Source organism: Anopheles maculipalpis, chromosome 3RL (assembly GCF_943734695.1).
Source record: "Anopheles maculipalpis chromosome 3RL, idAnoMacuDA_375_x, whole genome shotgun sequence".
In the NCBI taxonomy this organism is placed as follows: domain Eukaryota; kingdom Metazoa; phylum Arthropoda; class Insecta; order Diptera; family Culicidae; genus Anopheles; species Anopheles maculipalpis.
In genome coordinates, this window is record NC_064872.1 from 90,545,805 (window position 1) to 90,559,074 (window position 13,270).

At 45.8% G+C, this 13,270-nt stretch overlaps 5 protein-coding genes across 7 annotated transcripts in view; 2 read left to right on the forward strand and 3 right to left on the reverse strand.

The window, feature by feature from the left end:
- The window catches only part of LOC126562462 (carbonic anhydrase 7), a 139,703-nt gene that overhangs the window by 35,260 nt on the left and 91,173 nt on the right, over positions 1–13,270 (forward strand). The window lies entirely within an intron of this gene.
- LOC126561864 (integrator complex subunit 14) lies at positions 3,208–8,652 on the reverse strand. Its single transcript, XM_050218213.1, has 2 exons — positions 8,410–8,652; positions 3,208–4,866 (listed from the first exon to the last, which is right to left on the reverse strand). Exons 1-2 carry the CDS (start codon positions 8,605–8,607, stop codon positions 3,208–3,210), a joined length of 1,857 nt encoding a protein of 618 aa, XP_050074170.1. The 5' UTR covers positions 8,608–8,652.
- On the reverse strand, positions 5,028–7,601 carry LOC126561708 (dnaJ homolog subfamily C member 2). Its single transcript, XM_050218014.1, has 2 exons — positions 7,231–7,601; positions 5,028–7,143 (listed from the first exon to the last, which is right to left on the reverse strand). The coding sequence occupies exons 1-2, from the start codon at positions 7,593–7,595 to the stop codon at positions 5,274–5,276; spliced, it is 2,235 nt and encodes a 744-aa protein (XP_050073971.1). The 5' UTR covers positions 7,596–7,601; the 3' UTR covers positions 5,028–5,273.
- LOC126561817 (uncharacterized) lies at positions 8,912–12,746 on the forward strand. 2 transcript variants are annotated; one of them, XM_050218145.1, is made up of 4 exons: positions 8,912–10,216; positions 11,824–12,302; positions 12,380–12,545; positions 12,625–12,746. In XM_050218145.1, exons 1-4 carry the CDS (start codon positions 8,927–8,929, stop codon positions 12,673–12,675), a joined length of 1,986 nt encoding a protein of 661 aa, XP_050074102.1. In that variant the 5' UTR covers positions 8,912–8,926; the 3' UTR covers positions 12,676–12,746. The 2 variants fall into 2 exon arrangements, with proteins under 2 accessions (XP_050074102.1, XP_050074103.1); XM_050218146.1 differs by having other exon boundaries at positions 8,912–10,207.
- Positions 10,209–11,334, reverse strand: LOC126562670 (vacuolar protein sorting-associated protein VTA1 homolog). The gene has a single exon (XM_050219233.1). It carries the CDS (start codon positions 11,267–11,269, stop codon positions 10,337–10,339), a length of 933 nt encoding a protein of 310 aa, XP_050075190.1. The 5' UTR covers positions 11,270–11,334; the 3' UTR covers positions 10,209–10,336.

Sequence of the window (13,270 nt, forward strand, 5' to 3'; positions counted from 1 at the left end):
AATGGTCGTAAATAGTAAGCAGCATTAGAAAACGACATGCGCACACAATAAAACAAAACTACAAACCGGAAAATACTTTCTCACCGGTTCATTCTCAAGCTAAATAGGGGCTAACAAAAAATGCTAAATGGCTTGAAAATTAACAAACAAAACGTAAAACACGCTGATAATATGTTCTGTAGTAACCCAGAGAGAGGAAGGACGAGAGTGAAGTCTGTGATAATAGATTTATTTGATTTCCATATCGCCATGAAATGAGAGAAACGAACGCGAGAAACGGAAGAATGTTGAAAAACCTATGCTCCCATCAGCAATATATAAAGAACAAAGAAAAAATCTCTGTACCAATACCATTCGCGAATAGATATTCTTTATATGATTCTTTTGCATTTGAATCTTCAATCTTCACAAAACAAGCATACATACAAAATTTGCTTCCGTTGTCCTTTTTGTAACATTCTCGAACATTGTTCATGTCGATCATCTCGATTCATGTAACATTGTTCTTGAAGCGTTCATTGTAAAAAAGTGAAAGTGCTGAACTACTGAAGAAAACCCTCTTATACGATAAATGATACGAAAGAATCTTTCAAGCTCGTGGGAAGAAGTACTAAACGAAAACAAAACCCAGTCATCGAAAGAACGTAACTGAAGTATACCATATTTGAAATAAGTAAACCAGCAAAGAGCGACCAGTATACAGAAAAGAGAGAAAGGACAGGAAAGAGGGAAGCTGAGCAGCAAAAAACTACAAACAACAAAATGCAACACGGAAAAGGATATGTGCAAGAATGCCAAGTGTGTTAAGCTTTTCTGTTTAAAAACTAGTGAAAGTCCAGACTACTGGTTGTTACTACGAAGGTGAGGAAATGATACAACTGCTGAGAAGAAGATAAGGAAGTGAAACTACAAAATACCATCGGCTCTGCTGCGAACCTTGTATACGTAAATAGGAAACAAAGAACAAAGAATTCATATTGTGAGTGAGGCAAACGAAATAATAGAAGATAACAAATTTTCGTTATTATTTTCTACAATTAACATATATATCTATATATATATATACATACATGAGTATATTCCTAGTAGTGTAAGGTTTTTATTAATATTTCCTAATATCGTTAAGAGCATGGAAAGAGAACGAGAGGCAGAGAGATTGGGAAGGAATCACAAACTTTCTATATCCTTTCCTTCTTTTGTTTTCCCCTTTTTCTTAAATGGCCACTCCACTCAGAACTAACAAATGTGTATACTAACTGCAACCACTTTTAGCCAAATAGTAAAATGATGTAAAAAAAAGAACTCATTACAAACCGCGCACCGTCCAAACGCTACAGTCAAACGGTGAAACGTTTGTGCAAAAAAACGCAAAAACTTTCTTACAAATTTCTTTTTCCTTAACCCTACACACACATATATCGCTATGAAAGTCGGTGGTGGATTCTTCCAATCGAACAACAAAGATGTTACCATGTTACGTTAGGCTATAGTAAGGTTCGAACCACGTGTATGTGTGTGTGTGTGTATGAGGAGAAAGTTGTTGCTTTTGTTTTGTTTGTTGAAGGATGGAAGGTAGTATGCGTTGAGGTATAAGGATACTCATTTCCCATGCTTCATTTCCTTTCCTAACTGTGTGACTGTATGCTACTTTCGTTTTCATTACGTCCTTACGTTTAGTCTCATGACGAGAGAACGCATAGAGGTATCGCGTGACATGAAGCCAGCCAGTACGGGGAATGATTAATGGGTCCTTGAAACATGATTTTATCCCCTTTCTTTTTAAGTCAATTTCATAATAGCCATAGAAATGAAGTTTCCTTTTTTATATTTACTTTCACCACTATATATACACATCATTTACCGATAGAGTTAACGCAACAGTTTTTACACGAATATACGCTTTTACTCAATATTCCAAAGTTTGTTTGTTCTGTTAATCACTAATCTAATTATTTAAAAATTATCCTGTTGATTTCTTCGGCTGATTAACACACTTACCAAGCACGCACTGCTTTCCTTAAATCCTTCCGGATATTAGAATTTGAGATTTTGTTGAAAGAGTTGCAGCATTTAATATTAATCCTTCATATCGTGTACATTTCCGGATTCGATCGTGTACCATAGAATTTCTTAAAGTTTTTTTTAATAGATGAATACGTTTTTTTAAAGCCATGCAAATGCAAAACACACAACTTAACGTCCGTGCCATTAAGAGAAAAGTGAAGGGAGATATGATAAATAAGAAGGAGAAAAAAACATTGAATCTAGTGTAGAAATAGCGTGCGAGGGAGACAAGAATGCTTGAGAATGAGATGACAGCAACACAGAACTACCTTCAGTTAAACGTACGTAAAAAACATAACTTTAGATCTTAGAAACAACAACAAAAAAGTATACCGCATAGAATAACGTAAAGTAAAAACGAACCTAGAAACAAAACAAAGCAAAGAAAGCACACAAAAACGCGCGTGCTTCCTTTTTCGCAGGAATAGCTCGCTAAGGCTATGATTACTTTTTTGCGCTTTATTAACACGTGCATGGGGTCAATGAAAAGAAACAATTACCAACACACCACACATCACCAATGTGACAATTTTATTTTTGTTTGCAAAAAAAAACAAAACGAAAAACAATTTAAACAAAATTAGAACATAACATTTAGAGAATCGGAACAACCTGTTTAGCTTAACTCTCTATTTCGGCAAAAAACAAAACTAAAGTAAAGCAGAAAAACCCAGTAGCAGAAATGCAATAAGAAAACAGCAGAGGGCTCGATCATTAATGTGAAAAAAGGAGAAAGTAAAGAAGAAAGCTAGATGAGAAAGTTCTAATGCCAGAAGAAAACGGTTACCCTACAAACAAACAAACGAAACGAAAAGAAAATGTATACTATTATATTATAAACTGATCAATTGATTGAAGAAATCAATGGCAACCAACCAAACTTAGCCGAAACCGGGTAGCCGCGAACACAGAAGCTGCCTCATTTTAACCGAAATGACAGCTGAAAAATAAAACTATTTGAGAAATCTACAAATTGTGCGTCTTCTTAAACCAACGCAATGGAAAAGCCCTTTACGATGGTGAAAAGAAAAAAACTAGTCTATGCCACTCTGTTATTATTTGTTTGCAAATAACTTATCTGTTTTATTGTAAATTAACTCATATTTAACTGTCAAAACTAAATCCCCTAAAATCAGATATCTACTATCCGAGCTGATTGTATTGTGTGGGCAGGGCGTGAATAACGGACTTCAGATCGCGGTTGTTTGTCTTCCGCAATTCGATGGCTGCATGGGTCAGCTGCATGGAACAGTCCGGCGACGCGTTCATTGGCAGCGTACTAATCTCGCGATCGAAAATGTGTGCCAATCCTTCGAGCAGTTCGACAAAACCGAGCGAAAGTGCCGCCCGCCGGATACGGTTCAGTTCCTTGTAGAAGTGTTGCGTCTTTTCGGGCAATTTTTTCGCATGCCTCAACACCTTCTGTATGTCGGACTGTAGGCTTGCGTGCCGGATCCAGACGACGATCGTTTGCGAGTAGCTGCGCTTGTCTGCCTTTATCGGGAACGACGGATTTTCACCTTGGAAAGCGTCTTCCATTGTGCCGAGATAGCGTAGATCGCCCAACCACGGTACTACGTCACTCCCGGGCGGAAGCACGTTCAGCATGAGGTTCCATTTCTTCTTACCATCTGCGTAGGAGTAGATGAACCCGTACCAATTATCACCCACAAGCACCAGGGCGGCCATGTTCTCTACCTTAAGCGAACCGTGCAGAAGCACACAGACGGACTCTTTGTTAACATCCGCACCACCGTCCGGTGTGTGATCGTCGTGTTGATGATGCTCACCGGCGTCCGATTTGGCGTAGAACGCTTTAATATCGGCTTCAAGCCGCTCTTCGGCGGAAGAGTGGCCATGTCCGTTTTTCAACCCTGCGTTAGTGGATGCTTTCCCACTGTCATTTTCACGTTCGACGACACCAGCTGCAGGACTGCGAGGTAGTATCAAATGCCTGCTAACAGACATCGGAGAACCAATGTCCGACATTCGGATAAAACCACAAACCTCCAGCCGGCGTGACATGAGCTTGGTCGTCTCAGCACCCAACACATCACGCGCAGTATACGGCAGCGGTGCTGGCCAAACCGTGACTGGTTCCTCCAGCCGAAAATATCCACCACAGCGCAGTGTTGCCTCAAACTGTCGATAGTTAACATCGCACATTGTGGCAAAGCATTCCAAAGCAGACGATCGCGTCAATTGTCTCATACCATCCTCGCTATCATCACCGGTGGTGCTTGGGGACGATTCCTCCCTGGTCGCTTCTTCATGTTTTATCTTCAGGCGTGGTATAAACAGCTGCCCCTTTTGGCCGCTTACTTCCAACAGCTGCAGATAGAGCTTGGTGCCACATCGAAAGGCAGAATCCGTTGACAGGCTACCAAGACACATAAACGACACCTTGCTCGGGTAGGAAAATCCGACCCACTGGTTTTCGGAAGGTGTCGGAATGGCCGCACCGTTGCTACTAGTACCGAGCGACGCGGCTGTTTTTGAGCCATCAGACGAAGCGGATGCAGCAGCGGCGGCGGCCGCCACACAAGCCGCCTTGTACGTTTGTAAGTTGATGATCGTATTCTTCAGTGAACTTGGCCCCATTCCAACGCCACAGTCCGTGACGAAGATGATTTGACAGTAGTTCTGGCTGCCCCAGTGTGCCTTAAACGCATTGTTAACCGCCACCAGAACATTCTCCAGACAGGTCTTGTCATAGTGCTCGATCTTGTGCAGCGCGTGCCGGATCGATTCGTAGTCGCGCGTGAAATCCACCACCACCTCGTACAGCGAAGAATAGACGATCTGGTGGGAAGAAGTACAAGGTCAGACATTTATATATAGGAGAAAACGAGGAGAAAAATTATCTTTCACCCCAAACACGCCAAGGAGAAAGAGCTAAACAGGATGATTGATTTTCGTTCTTTACTTCAATTATTTGCAAACTTCTTACGAGACTTTCTTCCTTTTCTTCTGTTGGTCATAATTTTTAATAAGAATAGATGTATTTCCGTTTGTCCTCTCTGTCTCTCTGTGCTCTGGTATGAAGGTGTGTGTTGTGTGTTGTGGTGGTTTATGTTAGTGTTGCTAGGGTAGAACCAGATATTATTAGCAGTATGTACACAGTCTGTTCGACGCGGCGTTGCTATTGTTGGAAGCGGGAAGATGTTACACAAGCTCTTCCTCCTGCTCGCCACCCATCCACTCCACCTCTACTTGACGCTCTGTTGTGCCTCGCGCTTCGCGTTAACCAGATCTACTAGCTCCTTGACGCGCCGCATGCAATCCTTTTTCGTCCTGTTCGGTATACACTCCGCTATCCTGTCCCAGCGGTCCGGACCGCATGACACCGGGTACGTCTTGATCGCCTGCTCGAGCAGCGCCTGTTCCTCCTTGCTCCAGACCCGGTTGGCTTCCTTCTCCTTTTTGGCCGTGGTCGCTGGCTTCACTTTTCCTTCCGTTGCTGCGGCAGCAGTAGTAGTAGTAGCGTTAAGTTTATTATTGCTATCGTCCGTCGTCGTTCCGTTCACCAGCAGCGGTTTATCCTCTTTCACAGCCTGTTGTTGTTTCGGTTGCTTGCTGCTGCGATTTTCCTTGCCCTCGGCTGCACCATTCTCTACTTCGTGTCCTTTAGTGCCTCCATTTACCACTGGGGCAGCGATCCCCGCTTTCTTCTCGACCACGACCGTGGCGGCCACCTGTGCTGGTGACTTAGCCTTACCGCCATTTTGTTGAGCCTTCTCTTTGGCCGCCGCCGCATCCGACGATTCCTTCATGCTGATCTCGGAGTTGTCGATGATCTTGAGATCCTTTTTGCTGCGCTCGAACGATTCGTACGCCTGCTGGTTAACTACCGTCTTAAGGTCACTCTTGGAGAAATCACCCGCCTGTAGCTCTTTCGCCTTGTTCAGTGCGTCCTTCGCGTAGAACCGCATATCACCCAGCTCAGTACCGTGCTGGTTCAGATAGTTTGCTATCACCTCCCAGCGGGAGATCGTGCCAGCCGGGAACAGATTCACCGCCTTAATCAGCAGCTGCACGTTATCGTGCGTCCACATGGCCTTCCGGTTGACCACCTTCAGCCCGGCATTGTTCGGTATCTGTGCCGTCTGCTGGGAGGCCATCCGTTCCTGCTCCAGCTTAGCCTCTAGCTCACCGAGCGCTTTGACAAACACGTCACGACCTCCCGCTGCCAGCTCCTTGTTGAACTCTTGCAGCTCGAGCAGCTTGAACGATTCGATCAGCTTCTCCAGTCCTTCCAGATGCTTAAGCCGCTCCTTATCGTTCGCTGCGTAGTAATCCTTTCCCTTGGCCGTATCACGCAAAAGCTTCCGCTCCTTCTTCAGTATACGCTTGGTCCGCTCGCGCTCGATCTGTATCTGCTCGATACGCTTCTGTTCCGCTTCTTCTGCGCGCTGTTTCGCTTCGGCAGCCTCTTTCGCTGCACGTTCCTCCTCCGCCTTCTGTACCTGGTAGGCGTTCTGTTTGGCACGCTTAGCTGCCAGTTTGCGTTCCTTTTCTTCGCGCTTAAACCGAACCACACGCGGATCGTTATTGTACGCCAAATCGACCAACGAACGGATGCGTGCCGATTCTTCCTTCTTGCGCTTCAACCGGATTGCTTTGTTCTGTTTTTCGATCCAACGACGTTCCTCCCGGTCCTGGCCCTTTTCCTTATCCTCCTCGTCGAGATAGCTAAACTCACGCCAACTCTGAAAGTTGTACCAAAAGTCGTAAAAGTGTTCCACCGCCTCGCGGGGCGTACTGTCGTCGCCGAGCTGCGGTGCCGCTTTGCGTGATTCGTTCCAACGTGCGTTGCGCCGAAACACGTCACGCAGCGAGCCGAAGAAGTCTTTCTCAACCTCGGATTGGGACGGAAGTGCATCGTCAAATTCAGGATCGATCGAGTCGAAGGCGCGACGGTTCTTCAGCGTGCCCAGCGTTTCGTACGCCATCGTGATGCAATGGAAGTAATCGTCATCCTGCTTTACATTTTCACCCAGCGCTTTCCGTTTGTCTGGATGGTGCTTCAACACTATCTTACGGTATGCACGCTTAATGTCCTCATCGGTTGCCTCAAACCTGCACAACATAGAACGCGGAAAAACAAAAAAAAGCGCATTAGAAGAACCTATTACTCATCGCAAAAGACTGATGGTGCTTACTCACCGCATCTTCTTCAGCCCAAGTACGGCGTAGTGATCCTGATTTTTCCAATCCTTCGGATCCAAACTCTTCAGATAGTCGATGTCAACTTCGAACAACTCATCGAACAACGCTTCCGGATCTACCGCGCCGGTTGTCATGTCTTGTGCTCCATCCGCCGGCAACACACCGGACGCGATCAGTTCATCCTTTGTCGGTGGACATTTCGGTGTAATCGGTTTCGTTTCGTGCAGATACTGTACGTACTCTAGGCCCTCGTCCCATTTGGCGCCCGCCAACGAACGACGCAGATCATACTTTGTCCGCAGTGCAACGGTAAGGACGGCCGGAGAAGGTCGTTTGCTTTTGTCACTTGTGGTGGCTGCCATGGTGCTGGCTTGTTGCTTGTGATGAACACGGAAGTCCCTCTTCTCTCTTTCTCCGTGTGTAAAATGTGTCGATCTTCTTTTGCTCCCACAAGTTCCTTTATGTAATACACACACAAGCGAGGCGAATCGGTGCAGAGACGGCTAATGGTGGCAACGCTTTTACAGGCGAAGTAGTGATTCTTTTTCCTTTTTCTGGTGTGTGGATACCAGCGATAACCAACTTAGAGGACGGTGGACGAACGTTCGTCTCACTTTTTCACTGCCGCAAACCCACAATCGGGCAGCACCAATACCTAACCTCAAACACGTGGGGGGCAATCGCCTCGATGTAAACGACACCACCAGAAGACAGCTGCAACTACGGCGACGGATCGGACTGTTTGCTGCACATTTCCTCACGTTTAGTGGTGCGCGCTGCTTGGTGCAACGGTTCTCTGGTCGCCTTCCTGCGACGCTTTTCGGCGATGGGAAATATCACGAATCCCCGGGTTTTTCTTCCGTACCAGAGCGAAGGAATTTTTCACACACTGAATTTACTTGACATAGCGCGGAAAACTTCACACACAGCTAGCGCGGCACGGTTCTCGTACAAAATCGGCACACATGCGTATGTTTATACGCGCGAGTTCAAGTTGGCAAATGATACACCATTTCGAACATGCCTGTTCTGAGACATGTTCGAAATTCATCTCTCTATCCCTTTCTCCTTTCGTGTGTGGTGTGTTGCTTGCTTGCTTGCTCGCACGCACGCAAACAAACTGATGTAAACAAAGCGTTAGGCTTTTTTCCAAAAGCCTGCTATTATTCTACTTACCAGCGATACATACTCCAAACGGGCATGTTTGGTGAGATAATCCAATATGTAATTTATGCCCTCCACTGCTAGTTGGTGGTAGGTCAACACATTCTCCGGTTCTGTACTACTGCCACCAGATCCACCGGTGCTCGATGGTTGGTTCAGAATGGGGCGCGACATCGACAGCGACACGTCCAGCGCGATGATTGTAGGCATGGCGTTAATTGGTGGATTGGTCGGCGAGCTAAATAATTACATCCACCATTCACAGCACACTTCAAAAACCATAAAAAGGGTGCCTATTATCTTGGGTGCGATTCGATGTTTACACTCGCATTCCTTCCTGTAAAGATGCTGTGTCAAACTGGAGCTGTCAAAAATGTCCAAGCAATAGCAAGACGTCCTGTCGCCGCCATTTTTCATGCGTTGTTTTGCATTGTGTTGATTGTACTCGCGACTGTGCCGCAGCTGCCTGTAGGCATTTGAAAGTGAAATATTTCAGCAAATTTGTAATTCACCCAACGTAGTAGATAAGATGTCGAAACAAAGCCAAGAGCAAACGGTAAATAACAACAAGCGGGACCCGGGAAAAGTAAAGCAAAAGCGTAAAAATGCGCACCAGGTGCGTAAGTACTTTCGGCCCACTGGTGAAACGAAGCAAATATGCACCTTTTGCGGGTGGGAAACGCGTGAAAATGCGACGCGAATGGTGCAGCACATCGTGCAACGGTGTAACGAAGCGTCCGAGGCAGCACGGGACGAAATATCGGCATCGTTGATGGACGCAGAAGAGCGGGAGATGCAATCGTTCTACACATCGCACAACAAAAAGGCCGTGCATGAGTTTTTCAAATCCGTCGACGACGATCGGAAGCGCCAGTGTGTGTTCTGCCGATGGACCACCGTGCTGAACCTGACGCGGATGCGCTATCACATCCTGCAGATGTGTAACTACGTGCCGCCGGAAATCCGGCAAAGCTTCATGAAACAGGAACACACTGATTCGGATTCACAGTGCGACACGTACTGCATTGTGAACGTGAACGATGGCGATCGAAAAGGGCTGAAGCTAGTATCGAGCAACTCGCTGGAGCATACCGACACTGCCCTGGTTCAGGAGGTGGTTCTCGAGGCGGAAGTTTTCGATAATCAGGAAGACGTGTACTACGACGGGAACGAAGTGGAGGAAATGGAGGAAACGCCGGGTCAACTGGAGGAGGAAGATAATCTGGAAATCTTGAATCAAATCGATAACGAGACGGAGATTGAAATTGTAGACGGCGAAAATGCAAGCGAAGACGAAACGCTTGCAACGATCACTAAAAGTGTAGTCACCCGGTTGGCCAAAGTTCCGGACAGATACTATACTATCAACAAACGTAACGGACGAGAGCGACTGTCCCAGCTCGCGGATGAACAGAACTGCATCAAAAAAATAAAAATGGAAAAACAGGATGTTCAAAACGATAACAAATTGGCAAGAACTGCAACGGTGAAAGTATTACACTCATTGAATCAGCAAAACCGGAGAGTCCAGCATCAAGTGAGGAAGTTTAGAACGGGTTTGTCGGCTTCCAGCACTCCGATCATTAAGCAAGCTTTTGAAAAGAGCAAGCTATTGAAGAAGAAAGAGGCAAATACTGGTCAATCATCTCCTCGCGGAAGGAATCATCAGGAATCGCTGCAAACGAATGACGAGCAGGATGAAAGTCCACCATCACCGCCTCAGAAAACGGCTGCCAGCGTTAGAACCGTTTCACAGCCAAAAGATGCCATAGCAGCAACTTCAACATCTCTTCGTAATACCCCTCGGCAGGTACGTGTTGTTTCCTTTATTAAGCAAAATGTTGATTAGTTCTCTGAGTACATGGTACAGATACAAGCGCGAATACTAGGATAAAAAAGTATTTAAACAACAAAGAAATGCTTGGCATTCCCATCGAGCCTAGCCGTCCTGTCCGGTTTGCAGCAGACGTAGCGCCTTCTGGAGATTATCGATCGACGTTTTCAAATCCTCGTAGTTGAGTGCACTTTCTGCCCATCGGCAGTATTTCTGTGCTTTGGTAAGTTGGTCCGGCCGCAGCTGCACGCCAGTAGGTGAGACCAAACGGTTCGTTTCCACTGGAGCACCGACAACACCCGCTACCGGACCTCCCATGTACGGTTGGAAGCCTCCCGGTGGTTTTTCCGGTTCACTCGGCGGTGTCGGAGCTTTCACGTTGCTGAACGGGTCCGAGGTGATGAAGTTGGTCGGACCAGCCGGCGGTGGTTGCGATGATACTGGGGGAGGTTGTTGCGGTGCAGGAGTATTGCTAGGTCCCGGCTGTGGATCCGCGTTCGGCAGAAAGGCATCGTGGTCAAATTCTTTGTCGTCCTCGGTAGGCATAGGGCCCGCAACGGGTGTTTCCCCGTTTTTCAGACAGTTATGAATGTATGATGCCTTCCACTTTGCATACTTTCGATTCTGTGTTACTTCTTCCGTTAGGTCGCCAAATATCTGACACACATCGTAGATCATCCCGGCCGTATAGAACGCTTTCACTACGTTCTTCCCGAAGTTGCTCGCACGGTCTTGCTTGTCTGCGTACAGGAACAGCTTGAGGGCGTAATTTTCCAGATAAGCCTGCGCGGCCACATCGTTCGTAATGGATTCGTTGTCCGCCATCTGTCCCTTGGTCGTTTCCAGCCAGTCCATTATAGCTAGCAGCAGTTTCCGTTCTTCCACTCCCTGGTTGGAAACTTTCAGACCAAGCTGCAGCCCGTACAGACGGCACCAGTAGGCTACAATTGGATCGCGCGAATCATGTTCCTGTGCGGTCTTCAGATAATGCTGGATGGACTTCAACGCGGGCGGTACGGGTGGAAAATTCGCGGCCATCGTGGGTTCCGTTTGGCCTCCGGGTTAATACGCAAAACGAGCACAGAACAGCACACACAATAGCAAAGGCAATAATAATTGGCTTCTACAGTGATGAGTAATAATATTGCATCGATTTGACGTTTGTGAAAATATTGGTGTGACAGTTCGCGCTTTGTTTACAATCGGTAGTTGTGTGTCCCTTCTCGTTTCTGCTCGTGTACGGATTTTTATCACAAATTAGCGTGTGTAAAAGCGGGACAGCGACTGCGAGCTTGCTTTTTCACGTCCTGCGATAAGAGATAGTAGACTGGCTGCAGGAAGAAATAGAATCAGAAAGCGGCATCTAAAGTGTTGACGCCTTCTGCTGCTGTTGCTGCGATTGAAGCGGTTGATAGGGAAACTTGTACGCGTGGCTAATCGTGGTGACACCTGGAGGTTTTCCCCAGTGACCTGTGGAGCGCTCTTTGACTTTTAATTGAAGCGCTTTAGAAATGAAAAAACTTTCCGCGATCATCATTACGCCCGGTATTGCCGCCTGTTGTTTATTGCTTTCGTTCGCCATCATTACGCAGGAAAGTGATGCTGCTGGGCCGGAAGAGCAAGGATCCTGCCATTCGTTCGGCGGTGGCCATGTGTATCCGCAGGAAGCACCCCGATTCGTTGACCACAAGCTCCAGTACACGAAGGCGGTCATCTCACGACCAGCACCGGAGTTTGAAGCCACAGCCGTAGTGGAGGGAGCCTTCAAGAAGATCAAACTGTCGGACTACCGTGGCAAATATTTGGTGTTTTTCTTCTATCCGCTTGATTTCACGTTCGTGTGCCCGACGGAAATTCTTGCCTTCTCCGACCGGGTGAATGAGTTCAAGAAACTAAACACGGAGGTGATTGCGGCCAGTATCGATTCCCACTTCACCCATCTTGCGTGGATCAATACGCCGCGAAAAGAAGGTGGGCTCGGCCGGATCAACATTCCACTGGTGAGCGACATTACGCACAGCATCTCGAAGGATTACGGCGTCTTTTTGGATGATCTGGGTCACACTCTGCGGTAAGAATTTTTGCTTAATTGTAGTATTTTTTAGCTGAGAAAGGTCTCCACTAAAATGTTTACTGTGGTCCTTTTAGTGGTTTGTTTATCATCGACGATCGCGGTGTGTTGAGGCAAATTACGATGAACGATCTTCCGGTCGGCCGATCCGTCGATGAGACGCTGCGATTAGTACAAGCATTCCAGTACACGGATAAGCATGGAGAAGTTTGCCCAGCCGGATGGAAACCAGGCCAAGATACGGTAAAATACTCCTAAAAAGCGAAAAGAAGCTATTATCTTCCGCATTACATTATAAACTAAACATATATTTCTATTGCAGATTGTACCGAACCCGGAAGCAAAAATTAAGTATTTTGAGAAAAATCATTGACAGTAGGGGGAATGCATTTAATAAACATTTGGTTTTTATTTTTGCTAATTGCTGTAAGGAAAAAGCTCGTATGTTGCCAAGAAAAATTATAAACCCGGTGGATTGATTACAGAGCGATCTTAACGGATATTGTAACAAACAAAAAAGAGAATAAAGATTTTTTAAAACTTAATGTAAACGATTGACATTATTTATCGAAGAAAAACAACCTTACACGTACACACATTATTACTAGCGTCCGGAGAAGATTGTAATTACACCGCAAGCATAGAGAATGTGATAAGGAAGGAATTTATAAAACTAATTGGAATGAAAATTTGCTTTAGCGTTTACTCATTCTAAATAAGAGTTAAATAAGCTCATTTGAAATCTATTCTTCGGGATGTACTTTCCCGTAAAAAGGGAAGCGCTTATATTAGGTCAAAATTTTCCACCTGTTCATAAAACGTTTTTCTGTAATAACCTTGGCGCCATATTGTTTGTTGACAAACGGCTGTCACCGCTTGCGGGCCTGTCAGTTGACAAGTTTGCGCGCTCAATTTGTTGTTTTCTTCATCGGTTGGTGGTGATCAAACAAAGTTTATTTTAGCTATTT

Excerpts from the sequence above, each read along its gene's own strand:
- LOC126562670 (XM_050219233.1), bottom strand. The coding sequence starts at position 11,269 with ATGGCCGCGAATTTTCCACCCGTACCGCCCGCGTTGAAGTCCATCCAG.
- LOC126561864 (XM_050218213.1), bottom strand. The coding sequence starts at position 8,607 with ATGCCTACAATCATCGCGCTGGACGTGTCGCTGTCGATGTCGCGCCCC. Across the intron at positions 4,867-8,409 it reads GTTTGGAGTATGTATCGCTG|ATCGTCTATTCTTCGCTGTA; the intron begins GTAAGTAGAATA and ends TCTTCCCACCAG.
- LOC126561817 (XM_050218145.1), top strand. The coding sequence starts at position 8,927 with ATGTCGAAACAAAGCCAAGAGCAAACGGTAAATAACAACAAGCGGGAC. Across the intron at positions 10,217-11,823 it reads CCCCTCGGCAGGTACGTGTT|GAAAGTGATGCTGCTGGGCC; the intron begins GTTTCCTTTATT and ends ATCATTACGCAG. Across the intron at positions 12,546-12,624 it reads GGAAACCAGGCCAAGATACG|ATTGTACCGAACCCGGAAGC; the intron begins GTAAAATACTCC and ends TTTCTATTGCAG.
- LOC126561708 (XM_050218014.1), bottom strand. The coding sequence starts at position 7,595 with ATGGCAGCCACCACAAGTGACAAAAGCAAACGACCTTCTCCGGCCGTC. Across the intron at positions 7,144-7,230 it reads CTTGGGCTGAAGAAGATGCG|GTTTGAGGCAACCGATGAGG; the intron begins GTGAGTAAGCAC and ends TATGTTGTGCAG.